The sequence below is a fragment of the Scleropages formosus genome, chromosome 23 (assembly GCF_900964775.1).
Source record: "Scleropages formosus chromosome 23, fSclFor1.1, whole genome shotgun sequence".
Classification (NCBI taxonomy): domain Eukaryota; kingdom Metazoa; phylum Chordata; class Actinopteri; order Osteoglossiformes; family Osteoglossidae; genus Scleropages; species Scleropages formosus.
In genome coordinates, this window is record NC_041828.1 from 16,657,647 (window position 1) to 16,680,074 (window position 22,428).

General features: G+C 48.0%; 2 protein-coding genes across 3 annotated transcripts; both read left to right on the forward strand.

Annotated features, from left to right (window-relative positions):
• LOC108919217 (protein LYRIC-like) lies at positions 1-9,638 on the forward strand. Its single transcript, XM_029248508.1, has 11 exons — positions 1-437; positions 1,693-1,791; positions 3,273-3,357; positions 3,732-3,887; positions 4,043-4,369; positions 5,320-5,391; positions 5,589-5,713; positions 6,471-6,578; positions 6,787-6,885; positions 6,995-7,112; positions 8,133-9,638. Exons 1-11 carry the CDS (start codon positions 81-83, stop codon positions 8,201-8,203), a joined length of 1,617 nt encoding a protein of 538 aa, XP_029104341.1. The 5' UTR covers positions 1-80; the 3' UTR covers positions 8,204-9,638.
• Positions 9,639-12,355: 2,717 nt separating this feature from the next.
• laptm4b (lysosomal protein transmembrane 4 beta) lies at positions 12,356-21,199 on the forward strand. 2 transcript variants are annotated; one of them, XM_018727103.2, is made up of 7 exons: positions 12,356-12,598; positions 14,866-14,983; positions 17,135-17,208; positions 17,789-17,911; positions 18,028-18,126; positions 19,293-19,388; positions 20,440-21,199. In XM_018727103.2, the coding sequence occupies exons 1-7, from the start codon at positions 12,506-12,508 to the stop codon at positions 20,512-20,514; spliced, it is 678 nt and encodes a 225-aa protein (XP_018582619.1). In that variant the 5' UTR covers positions 12,356-12,505; the 3' UTR covers positions 20,515-21,199. The 2 variants fall into 2 exon arrangements, with proteins under 2 accessions (XP_018582619.1, XP_018582621.1); XM_018727105.2 differs by lacking the exon at positions 19,293-19,388.
• Positions 21,200-22,428: the final 1,229 nt, after the last annotated feature.

The window sequence follows — 22,428 nt, forward strand, 5'->3', positions numbered from 1 at the left end:
TCTGTCTGTCTGTTTCTCTCGGTCGGTCGGTCCCCCGGTCCCCCTGCTGGTCTCTCCTCGCTGTACCACCTGCTCTAAAGATGGCCGCACGTTGGCTGGACGCCGCTGCTCAGCACGTCGAGCTGCTCTCGAGCCGCCTCTCGGAGCTCTGGTCGGCCGGACTGGGCCTGCTCTCGGCCGAGCTCGGGCTGGACCCGCCTCGCAAGGCCCCGCTCGGCCCGGCCTGGGCCGTCCTGCTCGCGTCGCTCGTCGGGCTGCTGCTGGCGGCGGCGGCCTGCGGCGCGCTGCTCGGCGGACGGAGGCGGCCGCTCGGTCTGCGTGGAGCGGCGAAGGAGGGCAGGGAAGCGCCGCTGCCGCCGCCGCCGCCGCCGGAGAGGGAGGACGCCGGAGGAGCCGAGGAGCAGCGGAGGAGGAGCCGGAGGAGAACGGCGGCCAAGGTGCCGGAGAGAGGAGTCAAGGAGCGGCACTGCAGCACAGATACTGGAGATACTCGTTGCACTCGTCGTTATTTACGTCTACTACGGCCATAATTGGTTATTTATATAAACGCTAGACTAGTATTTATACACATGATCATCATGTCTGTAGATTTATTCTCATTTATTATAGAGATATATTCGTTATACACAGATTATTTATTATAATACAGCCATCATCCATAATCATTATTATACTGACGGAGATTATTTATATACAGCTATTCATTATACAGATGATTCATCATAAATCATTCATTACAGATATTCGTTATGCAGATTATTACACAGCCACGGATTGATTATATTTATTATACAGATGATGTACCCATTCGTAATATAGATATTGCTTCTACAGCCATTTTGAGGGGAAAAGGAGCGAAACTGAGCGGAGCGCCGCAAATTCCGCCGCACAAAGAGACCCCCCGCTGAGATGAAAGTCTTTGTGTCGGTTTTTTTGTTCGGCATCATAAGCGTCCTTCCCGATCCTCGCGGTGTTTCTCCGCAAATGTCGACGTGTAAACTGGGCTGAACTGATCGGAATTATTATTAAACGCGACGATTACGGGGTTTTATTGGTCATTAATGAGTCCATATTAGTCGGAAACGGGCGAATCGCTTTAGTGACATTTAGTGCCGCTCACATCACTTTTCATTCATCCATGTTCCGTTATCAGTTATGTTGGTTGCACATTGATATTTGGTCACGAAAGCATTGAAAATGTTGTTTCCATAACGACAGGCGCTGACTTGGCAAGAATCGATCACACTGATTTTACTGCAGTGTACTGTGGTATCCAGTGTTCCCTGTAGGCTCCAGTGTAGCTTTTAGATCTTGTCATTGTATAAGATATATATGATTTGCAATTTTCATGAATTATGAAGCCGTTTTTATAATTTATATTACTTGCCAGTATCCCAGGACAATCTCCGGTTTCCTGGTGTATGACAATGGTGATCTTTAGTGTGTATTCATATGTAAATTAAATTAAATTATAGGGGCAGAAGGTGTCATAGTAAGCAATAATTGCAAGTAGTTTAGTATACAAACCTAACATTGTCTATTGCTTTGGGGGAAAGCATCAGGTAAATGAATAAATAATAATCATTTTTATTATAATACTTGTCTGGTAATCTGCGCTCAGTTGTATGTTAAAAATCTATACTTTTATTGTTGTATTTTTCCATGACTAGTGTTGTGCCTGTCCATCCACAGAGAGCTCAGATGAACGGGAGCACAGTTCTGGAAGCACACGAGCATCCAGCAATTTCTGAAGAATCGGTGAAACGGACACCTCAAGTTAAAACAGAGAAGGTTTGTCATTTTCTTATGCCTTTTTTGACATTGTGAGAAAAGCATAATCAAATGTGTATTTCCCAAGCACATCCCACGCATACAGCTGCTTCCGAAGCTTAAAAGACCATGTCTGCATCAAGGCGAGACGATGGTTTCTTATTAAATTCCAACATAAATCCTATGGCGAGTGGGTAGCCCAGGGGTTTACAGTCATCACCTTGTACTCTAATGACCTGGGTTCGAATCACAACTCATTAAATTTACTTTATTTTTATAGAGCACTCTTCGCACAGTGAAACAGGGTGCTGAATCAAGAAAAAAAAACACAGCAAAAACAGATATAGTATATATAGAGTAGGCCTATAGATAAAAAAATTACTTATACATTTATTGACTATAATAATTATACTAGCTAATAAAGGTGTAAAGTAAGTCTGCTGGCAACTGAGGAGAGGAAAACACAAGACTCATAACAAAAAAATGAGGGATGAAAAATAAAGTTCAGAGAGTCTGAGCGTCAGTGGCTGCCCTTCGCTCCCGGGCATTCTAGGTAAGCAAAGGTACCAGTAGTCACAGCTCCTCCTGCTGTTGTACCCCTAAGGAAGGTACTTACCTTGGACTGATACAGTAAAAATTACCCAGATGTATAAATGGGTGTAAAATAATAATATAAATATATTATGAATATAATAAATATAAAATGTGAATGGGTATATAATAATAATAATAATAATAATACAATTTGTGCCCAATGTAATTATGGACTAACCTTTCAATCAGTGAAGAGGTGTGTTTTTGTGTCCCAGGTGGCATGGCTACTCCCAAGCATGCTCATAAAAAGCATTGCATGATCCAGAGGAGGTACAGTACTGTGCAAAAGTTTTAGACACTTCGTTGGGGAAAAAAGCTGTAAAGTGAAAATGATTTCAAATACAATGCTCTTAATTAAGAAACTTCCTGCAAAGCTTAGTAACCATCCATCGTTAACAATTGCTTGGCACGGCGGGCTTTGCTCGGTCCCAGTCTCTGGCAGGTCTGAGGTTTGAGTCGTGCTTACGGTGCCTTGCAATGGACTGGCGTCCCGCCCTGGGTGTGTCCCCTCCCCCTGCAGCCCTGCGCCCTGTGTTGCCGTGTTAGACTCCGGCTCACTGCGACCCCTCATGGGACAAGCGGTTTCAGACTGTGTGTGTATTTTCTTTCTTTAACAACATACAAAACCCTTACTGTAATACTGTAACTTTTTGCAAAAGGGCCGCTTGGAAACGTAAGATATGCTCTTTCTCATTGACACTAATGCAGAAGACATTAAATAACTGTCTAAAACAAATGTTTTTGTGGAACATCCAAGTTCCCAAGACTTTTGCACAGTACTGTATAATTTGGTATTTTGTGTGGCAAAAGATATAATATATATATATATATATTATATAGTCTCACTGAACATGGTTATCAGTTGAATTAAGTGTCAGAATGAATGGACTCACCAAAACTTCTTACAGGGAAAGAAAAACAAGAAAAAACCCAAATGTGAGATGACCACAGGACAATGTGTGTCATCATGCGAAGGCAAGGAACCAGAGGAGGGTGTGTAACTCCATCTGTGATACGTCGCTGATTAGTTCACATCCTGTGCGTGCAGTAAAACACGAGGAAACGCGGTACTGAAAACGCAGTTGCTCAGGTTAAACCTGAACTGCTGAAGTACTCACTCCATAGCGAAATCCAACATGTATGGTAATAAGCATGTTTGGGCAAGATATCTGTGTAATTATAATACAATTGTTTAAGTAAATGTGCACAATATATTTATACACCATTTAAATATTAAATTTATTTCTTAAAATTTTTTAGATGTTTTCCATCTTTTTATTCTCCAGGAGCTCAAACTTACAGTCGCTGGAATTGACCGTTATTGACTTTATTATTCCCGCCGTTTTTTGCATCCCTGCGGTTCGAAGGCACTTGGGAGACCAAGGTGAGCAACCGGGAGAAGCGGCAGCAGCGCAGGAAGGACAAGGAGCCCAGCGCTGAGTCAGGGTCCCCGGTGGGGGGCGAGACCCAGGCGGAGCTGTTGGCCGCCGCCACCCCCCCCGCAGGCCTGAAGAAAAATCGAGGTAAAGGCCACTGAAGTCGTAAGACTAACTGTGTATGTATTTCTAACGTCAGACAGGACGTGCACATACTTTTGAAGCCTTGACCACATACCGGCACCTTTCTCGTCGGAAATAACGTGTCATTCATATACCGTTTTCTGCACCTGAATCCTTAGGGGAGGACTTCTGTGACAAGGCTGGGCAGGGAGATGTTGCCATCTCACAGTGTAAGGGCAACTGGTCTCAGCAGAAGAGTCTCGAGGGGAAAAAGTGGACATGGGGAGGTGCGTGGGGAACGAGGTGGGCAAACGGGAGTGCTCTGTGTCTCTCAGCGTCGGCCCCCTGGAACGAGGTCCGGTCGCAGAACGGAGGGGCTTTCGCCGACACGGCCCTGAAGGCTCCGTCCCTCGTGGGTTCGTCGCATGGCGAGAGGTGGTCCCCCGTCGTGAAAACCACTTCGCGCAGGAACCCTGAGCCCCCGACATGGGGGCTGCCCACAGAAGGTACCGTATCCACTCAGGACTCTCCATTTCCAGCTCTTTGCTGCTTTTTTTGGTCCACGTTTGTTCCATTTCGTCTCTAACTAACAGCCTATAAAAGAAACGGAAATGCGGCATTGTCAAATAATACCGGGATTTTACAGGAGCGTGAGGTTGGGGCATATGAGGATAAACATGTCTGAGCAGAGCACATCTTATTTACAGTAGTTTATTAATAAAAACTGCATGGCTTGAAACCCGAGTCCCGGGCAGGGCTGGTTCTCGGTTCGCTGCGGCCAGGCGGCGGTTAAAATAGCAGCGCAAAGCCCTTCGTTCTAAAGGAGGATCAAATTAGCCGCGTTACGCCAAGTGTGCGGTGGGAACGCTGGACGTCCTTGCAGTCGCTGGCTGTCCGCTCCGACGCTTCTCAGGGACGCGAGGTGACGTGGATGAAGGGCTGAAGACGGGCCTCAGCTCCGCCTCCTTCTCCGGGCTCCGACTCGGCACAGCCGGTAATCTCTGCTCCCGAGGTGCCGGTGGAGGTGCTGGGGAGGATGGCTGCGTGTGAGATGAGTGTAATGAGGCCAGCGGGTGGCGTGGACGTTAGAGCCCCTGCCTTTGGACTCCGAGGTTGTGGGTTCGAATCCCACTCCCTGCTGTAGCACCCTTGCGCAATGGAATGGAACTTTAACGATCCCGGTGGGGAATTCTCTATAGTTCCTGCAGCGTGCAGCACACAACACACACACAAAAATAATTTATGCAAAGTTTGTACCGGTCTGTACCAGTAATCGCCCAGATGTATCAATGGGTAAATCAGTGTAAGCAGCTCAACACTGTAAGGTGCTGTGGAGAAAAGCGCCAGCTATTCGACTCAGTGTAAATGATGTCTTTAAAAATGATCTGTTTCTGGTGGCGAGTCGTGCTGCCGTCCCCCCTGTGGCTGATGGGGTTTTGTGATCTCTGGTTTTGAGGGGCAGGATGTGTGGCACCGCCATCCCTCCTCAAACAGTGGGACAGAGAGGATTATGAGTGGAACGACCTATGTAAGACGTCTTCAGACTTATTTTTTTCTTTTACTTTTCCAGTTAATGACCAGCTCTGCATCCTTATGTTGTGCTGTTGTGTGTATAATATTAGTTCTGATCTTTCTTGAGGTCAGGTCATTGTTTGCAGATGATCTCGTTGAGCGTATAGGGCTTTAAAGGCGTGTTCATGTTGATGTGCGTTGGGGGACGTTTAGATGAGACGGCTACTGTGGACCCTGGATCCGACTGGAGCACTCCGCTGGAGCTGTGGGGCAACTACGAGCAGCCCCAGGCCGAGAACCCCCCGCCACCCAGGGATCCCGTCGCCATGGCGACCAAGGTCAGCCTTTGCGTAGTCGGTGCAGTATTGTGGATCGAAGCGTAAAGACCCTACAGCATTATGACAAATTGCACCGCTGTGGATGTCGGCACTTCAGAATGGATGTTTTGCATAAGAAAATACGGTGCTGTGCAAAAGTCTTAGGCACTTGGATGTTTCACAAAAAGATTTGTTTGACAGTTATTTAATGTCTTCTGCATTAGTGTCAATGGAAAAGAGCATATTTTACATTTCCAAGCGGCCCTTTTGCAAAAAGTTACAGTATTACAGTAAGGGTTTTGTATGTCGTTAAAGAAAGAAAGTACACACACACACACACACAATGTCTACAACCACTTGTCCCAAGTGTTGTCGCGGCGAACCGGAGCCTAACCCGGCAACACAGGGCACAAGACTGAAGGGGGAGGGGTCACACCCAAGACGAGATGCCAGTCCATCACAAGGCACCCCAATCAGGACTCAAACCCCAGACCCACCAGACAGCGGGACCTGGCCAAGCCCACCACAACCCCGCTCAGGACAAGCGGTTGTTAACGATGGATTGTTATTAAGCTTTGTAGGAAGTTTATTAATTAAGAGCATTATTTTTGGAATCATTCTCACTTTACAACTTTTTTCCCAAGCAAGTGTCTAAAACTTTTGCGCAGTACTGTACGTACAGTGAATGAACGTGGTTATGCCAATATGCATTCCCTAGTGTTCAGGGGCTCTTGTGTCAAAGCTGATAGGTGGGTCTCCCAATTGCATGGGTTGACAGGTATCTGGCGAGGACAAGGAAAAGGGGGACTCGACTAACGCAGCAAACGGGAAATCAAAAAAGAAGAAAAAGAGGAGGAAGACGGAAGATGCCGGAGCTGCTCGACAGGTGAAGAAACTTTGCAGGAAAAATCATTTTCCCTCCTGCATTTTCGATATTAGTGGCGCTTGGAAGGAGCACAGGGGGATCTTGATGTTAAAACAGTTGTCCACCTGAAGAAGACCATTTATCCTGTATGAACTCTGCTGTGCACCTTGACAGTCTGTGAGCCCCAGAGATGGGCCTTCCGCTCTTCAGTAAGTGTCTCGGCTTCCAGGAACCAGAGGAGCCCATCAAGGTGGAGTTGGCCAAGGCGGTTCAGTCGAGGAGGCCGCTTCCAGAGAAGGTCCATCCTCCAAGTCCCGCTGCTGCTGAGGTCAGTCGGCTGGTGGTGTCCCACCTCAACACCCATAGGTGAGGGCTCCAGGAACCTGAGAGGTTATGAATGCCATTGGGTTTCACCTCATGGTGCTGCTCCGCTGCAGGCGATGGCAGAACCACCTGCGGTGAGGCCAAAGAAGCTGTCGCAGAAGGTCGCTACCCCCTCGCAAGCCGCACAGGGGCTTCCAGATCCACAGAGCGCCGTGGTCTCCTTAGCGCCAAGTAAGTTTCCCTGGAGAAACACCACAGCTGCAGGGTCCCAGCGGCGCTCCGTCCACCCATTGTCAATAAGCAGCTGTCCGGTGCAGGGTTGCGGTGGCCCAGCGCCTATCCCGGAGGCATTGGGCGTGAGGCAGGACACACCCTGCACAGGACACCAGCTTTTCAACTAGAATGCCTCGCCTAAATAGCCTCGCCAAATATCCAACTAAATAACTCTGAACACTTTACTGCCAGTATGTGAAACATACAGGATCTTGGTTGCGGTTCGCTGCCTAACATGACGATAGTAAGATATACATACAAACTCTTAACAAGAAGACAACAGTAGGGTAAATGTGTGCAATATGCAAACAGCAACAGTGTATAACATAATAAAATTCTATAGAATTATAAATATAATAAATATTTCTAAATATAACACACGTCGTCTGAACCGCTTGTCCTGGAGCCTAACCCGGCAACACAGGGCGTAAGGCCGGAGGGGGAGGGGACACACCCAGGACGGGACGCCAGTCCGTCGCAAGGCACCCCAAGTGGGACTCGAACCCCAGACCCACCGGAGTGCAGGACGAGGTCTAAGCCACTGCACCACCGTGCCTCCCTCTAAATATAACATGAAGTGAAATAGATAATATATAACAAAATAAATGTATATGCTCTTTAAAACATTCTTTCAGCAAGTACCTCTGGACAGAAAAGTACACACTGTCCCATGTTTTACCCTGGTGTTCCTTACCGTGGTGATGTCTTTCATATTTGATTTTCTACAAAGGGAAAACCAGACTGGGAAACCTGAACTTCTATATTATAATGCAGTACCTTTAAAAATGAACTAAGACCTGAAATGCACTCGTAAGACGATTATGGGAAGTTATGCTTAATTATGCTTAATTGTTTGAAGGATCGTGCTGCCTTTTAAAGGATTTCTTTGTTAAATTTTTCCCACTTGTCACACCCTGCTTGAAAAACCCCAGCAGTGCTGTGTAATGCATCATTTCCCTTAATTTTCTCAATTTCCAGAGCAGTCCGGAGAGGAGTTTGACCCTCCGAAGCAAGTCCAGAAGAAGAAAAAGGCGAGAAGAGAAACATAAGACCCAAGGGGCCAAATATATTATATACGTATTTATATGCAAGTTATTTCAGAAAATTCAGCGTAATGCAATACCTGTGCTTTTTCTAGTCATCTCTCGGGCCAAACCGACGGCAGAGGCCAAAGGAAGTTGTTTCTGAACTATATTACTGTACTGTGTGTACGCTGTACGGCGCCCTGTATGGGGGGCCTGAAACATACAGTCAGGTACAGGATCACGAAGGGATTCTTTTCCAGTACATAATTTAGATAATTTCCAATACTTTTCTCTTTTTTTTCTTTTTTTTTTTGAAACGTATTCGTTACGCCTGCGTTTAACCTCAGAATTTGCTAATATTTTTATACTCGCAGTTAAACTTACGTGAAGGAAAAAGGCGTGTGAGATTTTTTTAAACCTTCTTTTTATGCAGCGTCTCGGTAAAACCGGACTCGATGGTAGCGAACGTATCGGTAGCGGCTGAAGATGCACGCGGCATGACGCTCCGAGCGTGCTTCTGCTGGAGCTCTCTGAAGAAAAGGAGGATGTCTAAGCTGTAAATCTGTAAATGACGTTTTTCCAGTATGATTTTCACTATATTTTACCGTACTGCTTTGCGCCCTGACCTCGGAGATGCCGCTCTCGCCACGCTTTCCGGGCCCTTCCTCTCTAAACTGATTGTACGGCCGCGGAATCCTCCGGAAGGGAAGAAGCCATAGTCTTAAGGCCTTTCCTGGGTTTTCGTCGGAGGGCGTTGCATGTTTTTAAGGCATCTCGTTCTGATCCCCCTCGAGTGGAATGTAAACTGTTCGCTGTTGTTTAATGTGGGATTTCACTGCAAGAGCGGTTCATACAGGGGTTGCCCCGCATTGCCTGAATAAGACCTGCAGTCCCCGATGTCATAAAAACAGTATCAGGAATGAAATTATATACTGCCTTAACCTTCGGTGTAGGTGTGTGCATGGTCGCCGGGCCGCCTTCCCGCTGCGGGATACGAAGGGGAGGGTGCGACTTGTAATATTAAGTATTTTCCGCTCTTTTCTGTTGAGTCCTCCGGAAAGCGAACGGACGGGGGGACGTGTACTCGTTATTTTAAGGTCCACAATTAAGGTCATTCGCTCCTGAGTGCTTTTCATTAAGTGTTTATCGTGGGAAACGGACCACGGACACGTTGTGGGTCCCGGTGGTTGACCGTGCAGTACCGCTTCGCTTGTGGGGTTTTCTCAGTGACTTATGGTTTTGTACTGTACTGTACTGTACTATACTTTCTTTTCATGTCCTGTGGACTTGGACATCCCTCCTGTTCAAGACCCCAGGATGTGCCCTGGGGGTAACTTTCAGCTTGCCAATCTTGTTTTATTTTTTTATTTTTTTTTTACATTTTGAAAATTCATTAAATTATAATTTAAAATGCTTTGACTTTCTTTGAAATAGAATTGCGTTTACATGTCATTTGTAAAGTGAGCTGAATGCACATTTCTAAGTTAATTTCTTTGAATAAATTATTAAATGTTATTAGATCAGGTGTGTGCGCGCTTTTTTTCCCCCCCCCTTTAGGTTTACGTTGGAAACGAATAGGACATTTTAGCAATTCGTGTAGAAATGCGTGTTCGACGTGCTCCGGTGCGCCTCTCAGAGTAATAAAATGGATGTGGTCATAATCTGGGATTAAAATGGTTAAACGCATTTGGGAGTTCGGGGTAAAATCCACGCTGCCGTCCGAGGTCAAGGCCAGTTCGCTCCCGCACGAGCGCATCTGGGTGGGAACGGTCGCGGTCCATGTGGCGCAGAGTCGCGTGGCACGCCGCTGCTGCCCTCCTTTCCTTTTTTCCCCTCGTTTCATTTAGGGTTTAGGAGTAAATCCCTCGACGTTGGGACCTCGTCCTTCGCGCGTCGGGATCGGTCACGTTTCTCGCCCCCACCCCCCCCACCCCCGGGCTGTGGCGCGCTGCAGTGGATGGAGCCCCGCATCCCCGCCTCAATTCACACCAGAACTATGGAGCTTGCTGTGATGCTGCTGCTCCTTCGCCATGAAGACCACAAAAAGCTCACGCTGCTGCTTCTCCAAGTGCTGCGCGCCGGCAGGCAGCTGCAGCCGTCGACGTTGGTTTAATTACTCTAATAACTCGTTCGTCTGGTTTAATCTGCAGCCTAAGTCTTCAGGTAGACTAAACCTGTACAGACTGTGACCCACTGGCCCACAATGAGAGATTCCTCTAATAGGGACATTTTTAATATGGAGTGATTTTTCATTCTTTTTATCACTGAAGGACCTTCTCTGGCCCCTTTGCAGTCTCCAAAAGTTGGTTTATTCCTGCCGGAGATGTATCGGGCGTTTTTGCTGTCGACTCCAACATCAGACTTGATGCCCGTGAATTTTTGAGTCCTCTGTCCAACAAAAGCCGTGGGACGTCGGCCATGGATGCGAAAATGGCGAACCCGTCGAAGTGCGGATGAAATCGGATCCTCGCGTTCTGTGCAAAGCTCCGGCACCTTTGCGCGTTGGATTTGTATCGTTTTTGTATTTTTTAAGACGGTCAAATAATCCGCACGCCATCGGTGAGGTGACATCCAAAAGCAGAGGGCTACAGCTTTCAGGGAAGGGTTCGTGAAATTAACCGGTCGCTTAACTTTGTACGACTGGTGCGGAAGCTGCCGCTCGGCACAAGGTGTGGAGACCTGCCTCGTTTCGCTCATTCAGTCGCCCAGATAAACGGGTGTAGAAGTTCCCAAATTTTGCACCGTAACAGCATCGATCCCATGTTTGGCAACGCATGGTTTTTGTTGGACGGGATTCTTGATGTGGGGGCCGACGACAGAAATACTGAACACGTTTCCGGAAGGAATACATTTTTTTACAGGCTGAAAAGAGCCTGAGAAGGTCACTCAGTGATTTAAAAAAAAATGAAGATTAAAGACGTCTGTTTTAAAACAGCACTTATCCTAAGTAGAGATGCTTACAGGTATCTGGCTTGAACCCGGACCGTCGAGCCGTCCGCTTTCACGTCACCAGTGTGGAGTGTGGCCGGTGTCCAGAGCGACTGGGGAGGCTGGGAAACCAGTGCAGGGCCTGAGCAGCTTTCAAAAGTGGCTTAGACCCCCCATGATCCAACAGAACTGCCTACAGCCAACGAAACAACTTGCACTAACACATGCTCATTACATCAGTATCATTTATGTCCATACAATAAAATTAAAGGACTTTCATAAGTACTTTTCTAATAATTTTGTGGGCTTCGCTAGCCTTAAACCAGACTGCTGCTCCCCCACACTGATACCCCTGACTGGGTGCCTGGCTCAGTGGAACTAAGAGAGAAGGGCAGGCTTGCACAGATAATGAGTTCCGTCAAATATCCCAGATATTTGTGTGGAGATGGACTGGACTGGAGTCCACTGAGAATGTTCTATATATCAGGCAGAACCATGAAAACCCAGAGAACCATAGTGGCCTTGGACAGCAATGTCCAGGGCGGCACAGCGAGTAGCGCCGCTGTGTCGCAGCCCCTGGGTGGTGTGAGAGGGTGTGGGTTTGATCCCTGCTTGGTTTGTGTGGAGTCTGCATGTTCTCCCTGTGTCTGTGTGGGTTTTTCTGGGTGCTCTGGTTTCCTTCCACAGTCCAAAGACATGCTGTTCAGGTTCCCCCATAATGTGTGAGTAACACAGAGAGAGTGCGTTTGTTCCACTGATGTATGGATGAGTGACCCAGTGTAAGTAGTGTATCTAGCAGTGTACGTCACTGTGGTGAATTAGGTGTGTGAGCTGATAGCACTACATAGAGTTCATTGGAAGCTGCTTTGGAGAAAAGTGTCTGCTAAATAAATGTATATACTCGGGGGGGGGGGGTGTTCTGCACTGCACAGAGTGTGCACTTTCGTTCCACACAACGAAACGGGTGACGGCATATTTACTGCATTTGTCTCTGAGCCTTTATGAGAGCGAGTCCTCGTTTTGAGCGGCCGGCAGAAGCGCCGCAGCTCCTTAACCAACTTCTTTCATTTCCCCACTTTATTCTCCTCCATGGCACGAGCAGAACGCGTCTCTCGGCTCCGGTCTGGGAGCCTGAGGCTCCACTCGCTCCCCGCCCCCCCGGGAAGTCCCGCACGGTGAGGGGGGGGGGGGGTAGGAGGAGGGGAGGGTCACGTGGTGTGGCGCTGAGCCGGATTTATGTTTCGGAGGACAGAGGTGTCAGTGCGCGGAAGAGGAGAGAAGAGGACGGGACGGGACGGGACAGGAGAGGAGAGGAGGCTGGGGGGTGTCAGAGCTGCTCCCGTATTATACATGAGAGAGTGAGATCGCCATCGCATCGTCGATCGGCCGGGCTGCGCGATGATCTCCCCGTGGGAGCGCTGGTACTCGACCCGCTGCTGCGTGTGCTGCCATGTGCGCACCGGCACCATCATCCTGGGCGTCTGGTACATGGTGAGCGCACACACACTCATACACACTCACACACACGCAGAGCAGTGCTTGCTTCTCCTCCCATTTACTAAGAAAGGTCATTTTTGATTTTTACCCTATCGGTTCAGGGTTAAGTACCTTGACCCAGGGTACTACAGCAGGAGTGCCGAGTGGGATTCGAATCAAGAACCATCCGAGAGCAGGACTAGTCTCAGTCAGTCAGTGCGGCTCATCAATGAAGTCCGTGAAATGAAATATGTGACCGAAGTTTGGGAAACAGTAAAGTGAAGTATACAGTGATGTACAACTGTGTTTTAACGAGTCGATCGTATTGTCCATTTTCTAAATTCATTGATTATAATTGTCTGGGATTTTATTCCACCTTAGGTCTCCTTATCTATTGGGGGTTTAATATTCAGCCGTTTCAACATAAAGCGTCAGTGCATTTGATTCATTGGACATTTATTTTTATAAACATATGAAATATGTTGTTATTGTTTTGTTTGTTGTATGTATTTACTATATTTTGTTACTATGTTTTGTACCTAAAGCTTTGACATTTTCTCAATGTTTCAACCGCGTCCCTCACTGAGGCCGCCATCCACATTTATTTGAGTTTTCCGACGTGCGTTTTTGACAAAATGTATCACTGGGGTGTAACAAATAAGTTTTTTTTTTTTTTTTTTTTAACAAGACCTTAGCGCTGATATGGAATATGGAAAACACATCTCTTTTATCTCTTTACTACACACATCTGATCAAATTACTACTGGAGCTGCCCAGAAGAGAAACAGTTAGAAACAGCAGATAAAACAGTAAACAGTAAATGCTGATTTACATAATATGTAAATTGTGCTGTAAGGCCTTTCAGCCAGTTTGAGCAGGCGAGGGGAGTGCAGACTTGGTGTCTGTTTCCATGGAAAAAACCAATACATCATTAGTTCATCGTGTTTACGGGTGGCAGCAGTGGCACAGCGAGAAGCGCTGCTGTCTCACAGCGCCTGGGTGGTGCCAGAGGATGTGGGTTTGATACCTGCTCAGTCTGTGTGGAGTTTGCATCTTCTTCCCCTGTATGTGTGGGATTCTATGTGGTGCTCTGGTTTCCTCCCACAGTCCAATGACATGCTGTTCAGGTTCCCCATAGTGTGTGAGTGACACAGAGAGTGTGTTCCACTGATGTATGGATTAGTGACCCAGTGTAAGTAGTGCATCTAGCAGTGTAAGTCACCGTGGTGAATAGGGTATGTGGGCTCATAACACTAGATAGAGTTCATTGGAAGTTGCTTTGGAAGGAAGTGCCTGTTAAATAAATAAATGTGATCTCACACTTTTCTTAGGGACACTGCTTTTGTTTGTAAGAACTCCTATTCATTGCCGGTGTTCAGCAGCCTGCTCTGGAGCACTGGAATTAATCGGTCGCCTAGTCGCCCGAACACGTCAAAGGCACCTGTCTGAGGTGATTAAGGGATAATGCCGTAACCTCTTCCTGCTGCACAGGGGACAGGAAATGTCCTGAGCAGGAACGCCGGTCACTTGATATGGCGCTCAGCAGTATTAATCAAGGGGATGTGATGCTGAAACATCATCCTTGTCTTTTTTTGGCATGGAATGTTGCACTTTGTGGATTTGCTGTTGTAAACGTTACTTTACCCTCTGCATTTGAGTTCATCCAAGGTGGAGCCACCAACCACCAAACCAACGTCCAGCCGCCCGAGAACATCTCCAGTGCCTGTATGTCTGTGTTCTGTCCCTGACCTCTCTAGCGTCCACGTGTCCAACCAGCGGGAACTGTCCAGCACTTCAGCAGCCAGTGACATTGTCACACTGCTTGAATTAGTGTTAACACTTTGTGGGCAGCTCACGCTGGTTAATATTCTTTCATCATTAAGGGTTTAAGCTCTTGAATAATTTTTAGCGCTCTGAACTCAGGTCATATGAAGAAAGGGACCAACAATGAAATACTGATACACACTTTGATGGTCCATTTTACCACCAAGTACAGGATGAGTTTAATTTCTATCTATCTATCTATCTATCCTATTAGACTTCTTCCAGTCTGTTTTATGTTCTGTTGACCTCTCTCTTCTATCTATCTATCTATCTACCTACCTATCTATCATCTTGAGCACATAAAAAGTAGAGCAGAGGCAGAGTGATGAATGAAGGTGTCTGATCAAGCCATGGGCTTCACTCTTTGACTGGGACTCAATGTTCACATGTTGAAATGGCAGCATCTACACCAGCGGTGACTGTGCCGGTCTCACCGACTGCACTGTCTCTCCCCACAGCTCATCAATGCCGTTGTGCTCCTTATCCTGGTGACGGCCCTCAGTGACCCCGACAAGTACCACTACCACTTCACGAACAGCGAGCTTGGCAATGACTTCGATGTCATGGATGATGCGAGTAAGTGGGATCCTCTCGGCGCTCGACCGAGCTGGGGACCGTGACGGTCATCCGGTTAAGCGTCAACAGCCGAGGACGCCGCGTCTCGGTGGAGCTCAGCTGCTTAGCAAATAATAAAATCCTGTCCAAGATTAAGTGGCAGAACTAATGGATAAGTGTCTTAATCTGTAACCAAGACAGCCTAGTTGGACGGGTCCAGTAAGTGAACGATGCAAAAACCAAACGCCAAAATGTGGAAACGCTTCACGGGAGACAGCAGAGCAGGGAATGTTTAATTAAATCCAGATTTAGCATCTTTCACACAAGATGGACGTTTCTACAAGGAAAACAAAGGATGACACATTACTGTGTTACCGTATCATTTCTTATTAGAAATAATAAGAACTATTAATAATAATTTAATAAGTACTCCATATGTACAACTCTGTAACTGACCTTTAAAACAAACCTTTTTTTTCCATTTTCAAGGGCATTTAATAATCCTGAAAAGATTGAATTTCATGTTAAAAGTGGAGTTTTTTTTGTTGTCCTGTTACTTTAATCACACACGCACATTGACTGAAACCGCTTGTCCCAAGCGGGGTCGCGGCAAACCGGAGCCTAACCCGGCAACACAGGGCGTAAGGCTGGAAGGGGAGGGGACGCACCCAGGACGGGACGCCGGTCCATCACAAGGGACCCCAAGCGGAACTCGAACCCCAGACCCGCCGGAGAGCAGGACCCAGCCAAACCTGCTGTGCCACCGCATCCCCCTTCAGTTAATGCATCTTCCAAACAAAAACATACAACAGAAGCATCCATTCATTGTTCTTTTTTACCAAATAACACAAGGATTCCACATGAATATGTAACTACAGTATTACATACTACTGTCACCTACCGAGAATTTTTCATGTGCACCAATGACCAGCTCCGATGGCAGCGGCCAGAGATGGTATCCACCTGTGGAAGCTTTTTAATCGCTGCACTTACAGTAAATGTTGTTGATATAAACAATATAAATGTTATAAAAGGGCATTTTTACATGGATTCAAAGTTTTAGGACTCAACTGAACCAGCAAACAACAAAAAAAACCTTGAGGTGGTAATAGTAAAAGTCACGTGCTGGAAATTGAAACATTTCACATGATGATGTCCTCCGCAATGTCAGCGTGCGAGTTGAGTGAACGACCCCACGGGGTGTCAGCGATGACTCTGAGCCCTGATAAGCGAAGACCTGGGAAGAGGACACCGCATCGCCGCGTCCACAAGTCTGTTTCCCAAGAATGTCCAAGACCCCAAGGCACCCCTTGCACCTCGCTTAGACGGCACAGAGGCGCCCGGAGCAGCCGGGGTGGGGCTTCCGCGCCGACTCTTCTGGTCCCTCCCGGTTAACGGCCCTTCCGAGGTCACGGCAGCGGCTCGCCTTCACGGGGACCCGAGCCGCACGCACCACCGTTTCGTAACGGGCGTCCGAGCGCCGAGTGCCGGCGACCTTTCTGCGGAACGACGGGATTAAAGAAGACGAGTCTTCTGCGTCCTGTGGCTCTGAACACGTAATCGTCCTTCATTTAGTACGGCCACTCTCTTGGCGCGTTGGATAACTTCGCCGATATGATATGCCGTGACATTCTGGTACGAGGATATTCTTGCAAATTTTATTGCGACTAACTTGGGAAATATTAAAATATATTAATTGCACTTTATTCCTTCAGGACAGGAGACTCGCTTGTCCAAATTCTAACAGCCCCTTTACAGTGGATCTGTTGCACAGTAACGTGAAGTAAAGTGGAGATGCTGCAGCTTGGAGGTCTGCTTCACTTCCTGCATCCTCAGCACACTTTTTCTCTAATGTACTATGGTGCAAGGGGTAAATGATGTAATGAGCCAGCGAAAGAGGAAAGGAGGAGCCTTGGGTGCTGCGGAGGACAGCCAGGTGAACGTGAGGTCATCAAGAGTGAAATGAGCTCCGGTTCTTGGGTCTGCTCCGTAATGCCTAGAAAATCCGCTCATCAGCACCGCGGTGGCCCCCCTCCCATCTCCCAGTGTCTCAGCGAGCCACTTTTAACATGAGCTCACATGAGTTCTTTGAAAAGCAGGAACTGTTCAGACCCCCTGTCCTGTCTTAATTAGAAATTTACGAGGATTTGTCCCCTTCTTCCACCCCCACAGATGTCTGCATCGCCACAGCAATTTCCCTGCTCATGATTCTAATATGTGGGATGGCAACATATGGCGCATATAAGGTAAAACCGCGGTCCTTGGCTCTGAGCCTCCTGTGTATGCTGGTTTTTGCCTTATTTAACTTGTCAATTTCCCTGAATGAGATGTTTGACATAAACTGAAAGTGTTTAGTTCTCACAAAAAAGTGTGATCGTGACAGATGATGGAGAGGTGCGATTCTATTTCTTTTTTACCTTGTTAAGTGAAACATTTACTTTTACGACCCAGTTAGTCAGTGCAGTGAAATACCGTGTCATTTTTAGGTTACGTTCTGTTAAACAGCAGAGATTACCGTGTCTTTCCTGAAGTCCCGGGCTAGTTTATTATTAAAGATTTTATCCCGGGTAACAAACAAGAACACGTTTTTTAGCGCAAATGAGTCTCTAGAACCGCTTCCTAATATCTTTATTATAAAGGATATTCTTCTACGCAAATTGTACTTGTTGGCTGAAAACATGAGTTGTGCAAAAGACTGAGTTTTTGTTAATAGTGCAGCTGGAACAAAAACGAGCGAATGCGCCCACACACACACACACACACACACACACACACAGCATCCTCCTTCTCTACTGAATTAATGTTGTGATTGATTGTCTTTCACAGCAACACGCTGCATGGATTATTCCCTTCTTCTGCTACCAAATGTTTGATTTTGCCCTTAACACCTTGGTTGCAATTAGTGTTGTGGTCTACCCCAACACCATCCAGGACTACCTCCAGCAGCTGGTGAGTGAGTCCCCACCTGTCCTAAAAGCACTCTACTGCACCTCCAAGGTTCGAGGCTGGGAGATGGTCAAATGCACCTTTCTCTCTTCTCTCCCCCCCCCCCCAATTCCTTCCAGCCCGGGACTTTTCCATACAGGGAGGAGATCATGTCCACGAACAACGCGTGCCTAGTCTTCATCGTCCTCCTCTTCGTCGGCTCCATACTAGCCTTCAAGGTGAGCTCGAATGCCGCGGTTTCCTTTCCGTAATCCTCTTCTGGCAGCGCTGCCGACACGCGTCACGCATCGTCCCTGTCCATCTGTGGGAATTTGGTTCGGCCTCTAATTCCCGTAACCTCAAGCAATACCGACCCGTAGTTGGGAAATCCGACATAAAGCGGCCGGTGATCCTTGAAGAAAGATCTCAGTGTTCACATGAGACCCGAGCTCCAAAACCGCCGCAACGTTCCGCTTCCGTCAGAAGCGTTGTGCAGCCCGATTTAGTTCCGAGCGAGGATTTTCACGAGGGCACGGTGACGTGAGACGCAAAGGCTGCGTGTGCTGCGAAAGAGGGAACGTACAGCTTTTCCCCGACAATCTCGCACACCTCCAATCGAGACGGGCAATATGCGGTGTTTAAATGCTTCCGTGCTTCATATGTGCAAAAATGTTCACTTATAATTTTCAACCCAAACTGAATCAAAGGTGAAGAAAATGGGAACGGGAACCGCGACGGAGCCAGCGGCACAATGGCTGACGTGTCCCATTATGGCTCTGGAGGTTTCGGGTTCGACCAGCGGCCCCAGATTTGCTCATTTTCCCTGCTGGGATTCATAAAGTGCTGCCTAAAATGTAATATATCGGAGTGGTACAGAACTATGTGACAATACTTGTTTTTAATCGTCCTGATAAAATTTGAATGAAAACTTTAAATTAACACATGTGCTGCGCCTGGAACTGTTTTACAGTTTGTTTATTATATTCATGTATTCCTCAACATGAATTCTATTTATCCATTCTAAGTATGAATGCTTTTCTCACTCTCTCACGACCGGGGGGGGGGTCCTTGTTGCACAAACATGGTACAGCCTGGACAGGATGCCACTCCATCACATGGCAGTCACACTAAGAGCAATTCAGAGTCACTAGTGTAGCTGAAATACATTTCTTTGGACTGTGGGAGGAAACCAGAGCATCTGGGGGAACTGCCACAAACACAGGGAAAATACGCACACTCCATCTAGACCGAGCAGGCATTGAACCCCCTCTCGTCCACCTTCTCTGAGACACCTGCGCTACCTGTTGATGCACCGTGAACGTTCGCTTCGTGTTTAACGCTTCATTTGCAGCTGGCACGATACATGTGAAAAGCGACTATAACTGAAGGCGACTTCCCTCGGCAGGGTTACCTGATCTGGTGCGTGTGGAACTGCTACAGATACGTGAGGGGGCGGCGCAACAGCGAGGTCTTCGTGTACATCACCACCAACGACACGACGGTACGTTCCGTCGGGCCGTTGGGTTTCACGCCACAGCTTGGACACTCTGTCTCAGTGCCATAAGAGCCCAGGCCACCGGCGTGGAGAACTGTGGGTCAGCAAAGCGTCAACTTAATTTCCCACCTGTAGCAGAGCAGAGGTCCACGGGTGCAAATGGTTCGTCCGAGTTTCCCGACCTCTCCAAAGAACGTTCTAGAAGCTTGTGTTGAGGTCGTGTGCAGCTGTGGTGTAGAGGGGCATAAACCTCACCTCCTGCTGTAATCCCCTAGAGCAGATCATTGACCTTTATCTGCACTCATAAAAATGACCCATCTGTATAAAAGTGTAAATCATGGTAAGTTTTGGAGAAAAGCAGCAGCTCTGTGAATCAACTATAGATGAGTGAACTCGAAAAGTCTCCCTGCGGTGTTTGTGGAGCACAGCGGGGCCCCGAACCGAGTCCCAAGGGCGTGACCACAGGTGCTTTTCTCGAGGCTCAGTCTGCGGGGACTAATCCCGGCTCATCCCAGGTGTTCTCTCACCGCCCCATCCTGGGCAACGGTCAAATGGGATCAGAGAAATCTCCCGAAGGAGACGGGCCGCAGCGCGCAGGCGCCCATTGCGCACAGAGGCGTGGTTCCACGGTTTTACTGGTGTAACATCATGGGATCCCGGGGGGGGGGACGATGTCATTGGCTTCGCGCTTCAGGTTTAAGTCCGTGACAATTATACTTCCTTCTCTGCAGCCGTAAATGCGGCACGGTGCGAGCGAATGAAAAGGCAGGGAGAGGTTTCCAGAAAGAACTGATGGCACTTGCCTGACCTCTGACCTGACCTGTCCTCATATGACCCCCTTGACACGATGTCATCGGCGTCAGTGCCTCACGATCGCCTTTAGAGCCATTTTTCCGCAGATGGAGGGCTGCCCCCATTTCCCGCGTATCCGGCCGTGACAAAGCGAAGGCGTCTTCCGCGGCCCCGCGGGGTCAAGGGAGACGGGAACGAGCGGGCGGGGAGGGTTCGAGGCTCCCGCTCCAACCTGCCTCGGTGTCATTGTCGCTCTTGTTCACAGGTGCTGCTGCCTCCGTACGATGAGGTGGTGGCCGTCCCACCCAAGGAGTCCCCTTCACGCTGCGTCCCGGCGTGACGGACGTAAAAGAGACACCTGTCGACGCGACGTCCCTCCACGGTGTCCCCCAGGTGTCCCGCCGCTGCTCCAAACCCGTCTCATTTTCACTGAATAGCGGGTAAAAAACAAGCAACCCTGCGATCTACTAAGAGCACTTTTTACACCCCGCTGCCCTCTCTGTTCACTGAATGTAACGCGTGTCATATTTTTCTTACTTTTATATGTGTATTGTGAGATTAAACCGAGAAAAATGCACTGCAACAATGTATTACAATGACCTGCACTTGTTTTGAATTCAATTCTATTCTATTCCATAAACCAGATGTGATACTTTTTTCCGCACCAGTCCTAAGAGAGGGAATTCCTTCTGAAAAGGTGCGTCATTGAACACGTCGAGGTCAAAGGAACAGCAATTACTGAAATCCGTGGCAAAGTAGCCATGAGGACAAATATATTCATACATCCTTACGTTTTCATAGACACTTATACACATTCAGTAGCGGCAGAAAATGTATCATTTGCAGCATCATTTTATAGGGTCCTCTTTCGAGCTCCATTCACAGCTGCTCTACCTGTGATCTTTCCCGCAAAGCCAATGGCAAGAAGCAGAGAGCTTCTCTTAGGGTGTTTAAAAGAGGGCTGTACAGGTGGTCCCCGATTTACGACGGGGTTACGTTCCGCGAAACCCATCGTAAGTCGAAAATATTGCAAGTCGAAAATGCATTTAATACACCTGACCTAGCGAACATCATAGCCTAGAATACGTGCGATGGCCATCACGGGCTTGTCGCCTTCGTGCTGGGCGACTATCTTGAGTTTCTCCTCTAGAGTAGCTGCCCTCCTCTTCTTCTTCCCACCAGTAGCAGGAGACACAGATGGGCGTTTCTGTGACGTTGCGGATGTTCAAACCCAACGTAGATGGGGGGGGGGGATCTATCTACATAGCGACCACGTGGCAGACTGGGAGATGCGGATCGCTGCCGCTGCCCAGCATCGCAAGAGAGCGTCGCTCCGCATACCCATTGCCCGGGAAAAAAATCAAAATTCGAAGTCCGGTTTCTACCGATCGTCTATCGCCAGCTCGCCATTGTAAAGTCGAAAAAATCATAAGTCGAGGAGCACCTGTACATTAATTCCAGCTACGGTTTGTGTTTAGGCTCAGTGTGGCAACTGTCCCTACGGCCGTTTCCCATACGGCCTCCACGCACGTCAGGTCATAGCTGCTTTCGCCGGACGGCGGTGCTTTTTTATTTCATAGCAAATTTACCATCTAACCGATTTGACCTGCTGAACTCTACTGTTGTGTTTTATTTCTTAATAATAAAGGCACCATGATTTACCTCAATGCTGCGCGAAGGTCGTTTTTTAAATGCCGTAAGACCCCTCGTCCGCCGGGTCCCGCCACCGTTTACATGCTTAGCCCCCAGTGCCATGACAACGTTCGACAGGTGGGGGTCTCATCGGTCCTTAGAGCGATATAAGTGTCCGTCTCCACACCGCATAAGCAGGACACCTCCTGGGGCCCGAACGCGAAACGTTCCGGTTACAAGTTTGTGCCCTTGACCGCCGCGTTAACGTTGAAGGAAAGAAGCGCAAATAAAGGACTAAAATTAATGAGAATAAAGATACGTGCAACACAACGCAGGTTTTCACGCCACTATAAACCGAGATGCGTCCGTCCCCAGCATCCTCTGGCGCTGGGCCTACATAGTAATGCGCGTGCATCTGAACCGACCAGAAGGTCCGCACGATCGGGTTAGGTCTATCAGCCGGGCTCGGTGATACACATTCCCGAGGTCTGGAGAAGCGAAGATCTGCGTAACGGGGAAGGGCGTCCCGAAATGTGCGCTTCCTGCGATTCCAAGCAAATACGGGTAGTTGTGACAAAGATGCTGAAAATAGCATCGTGTAACCATTCAGCGACATAAAACC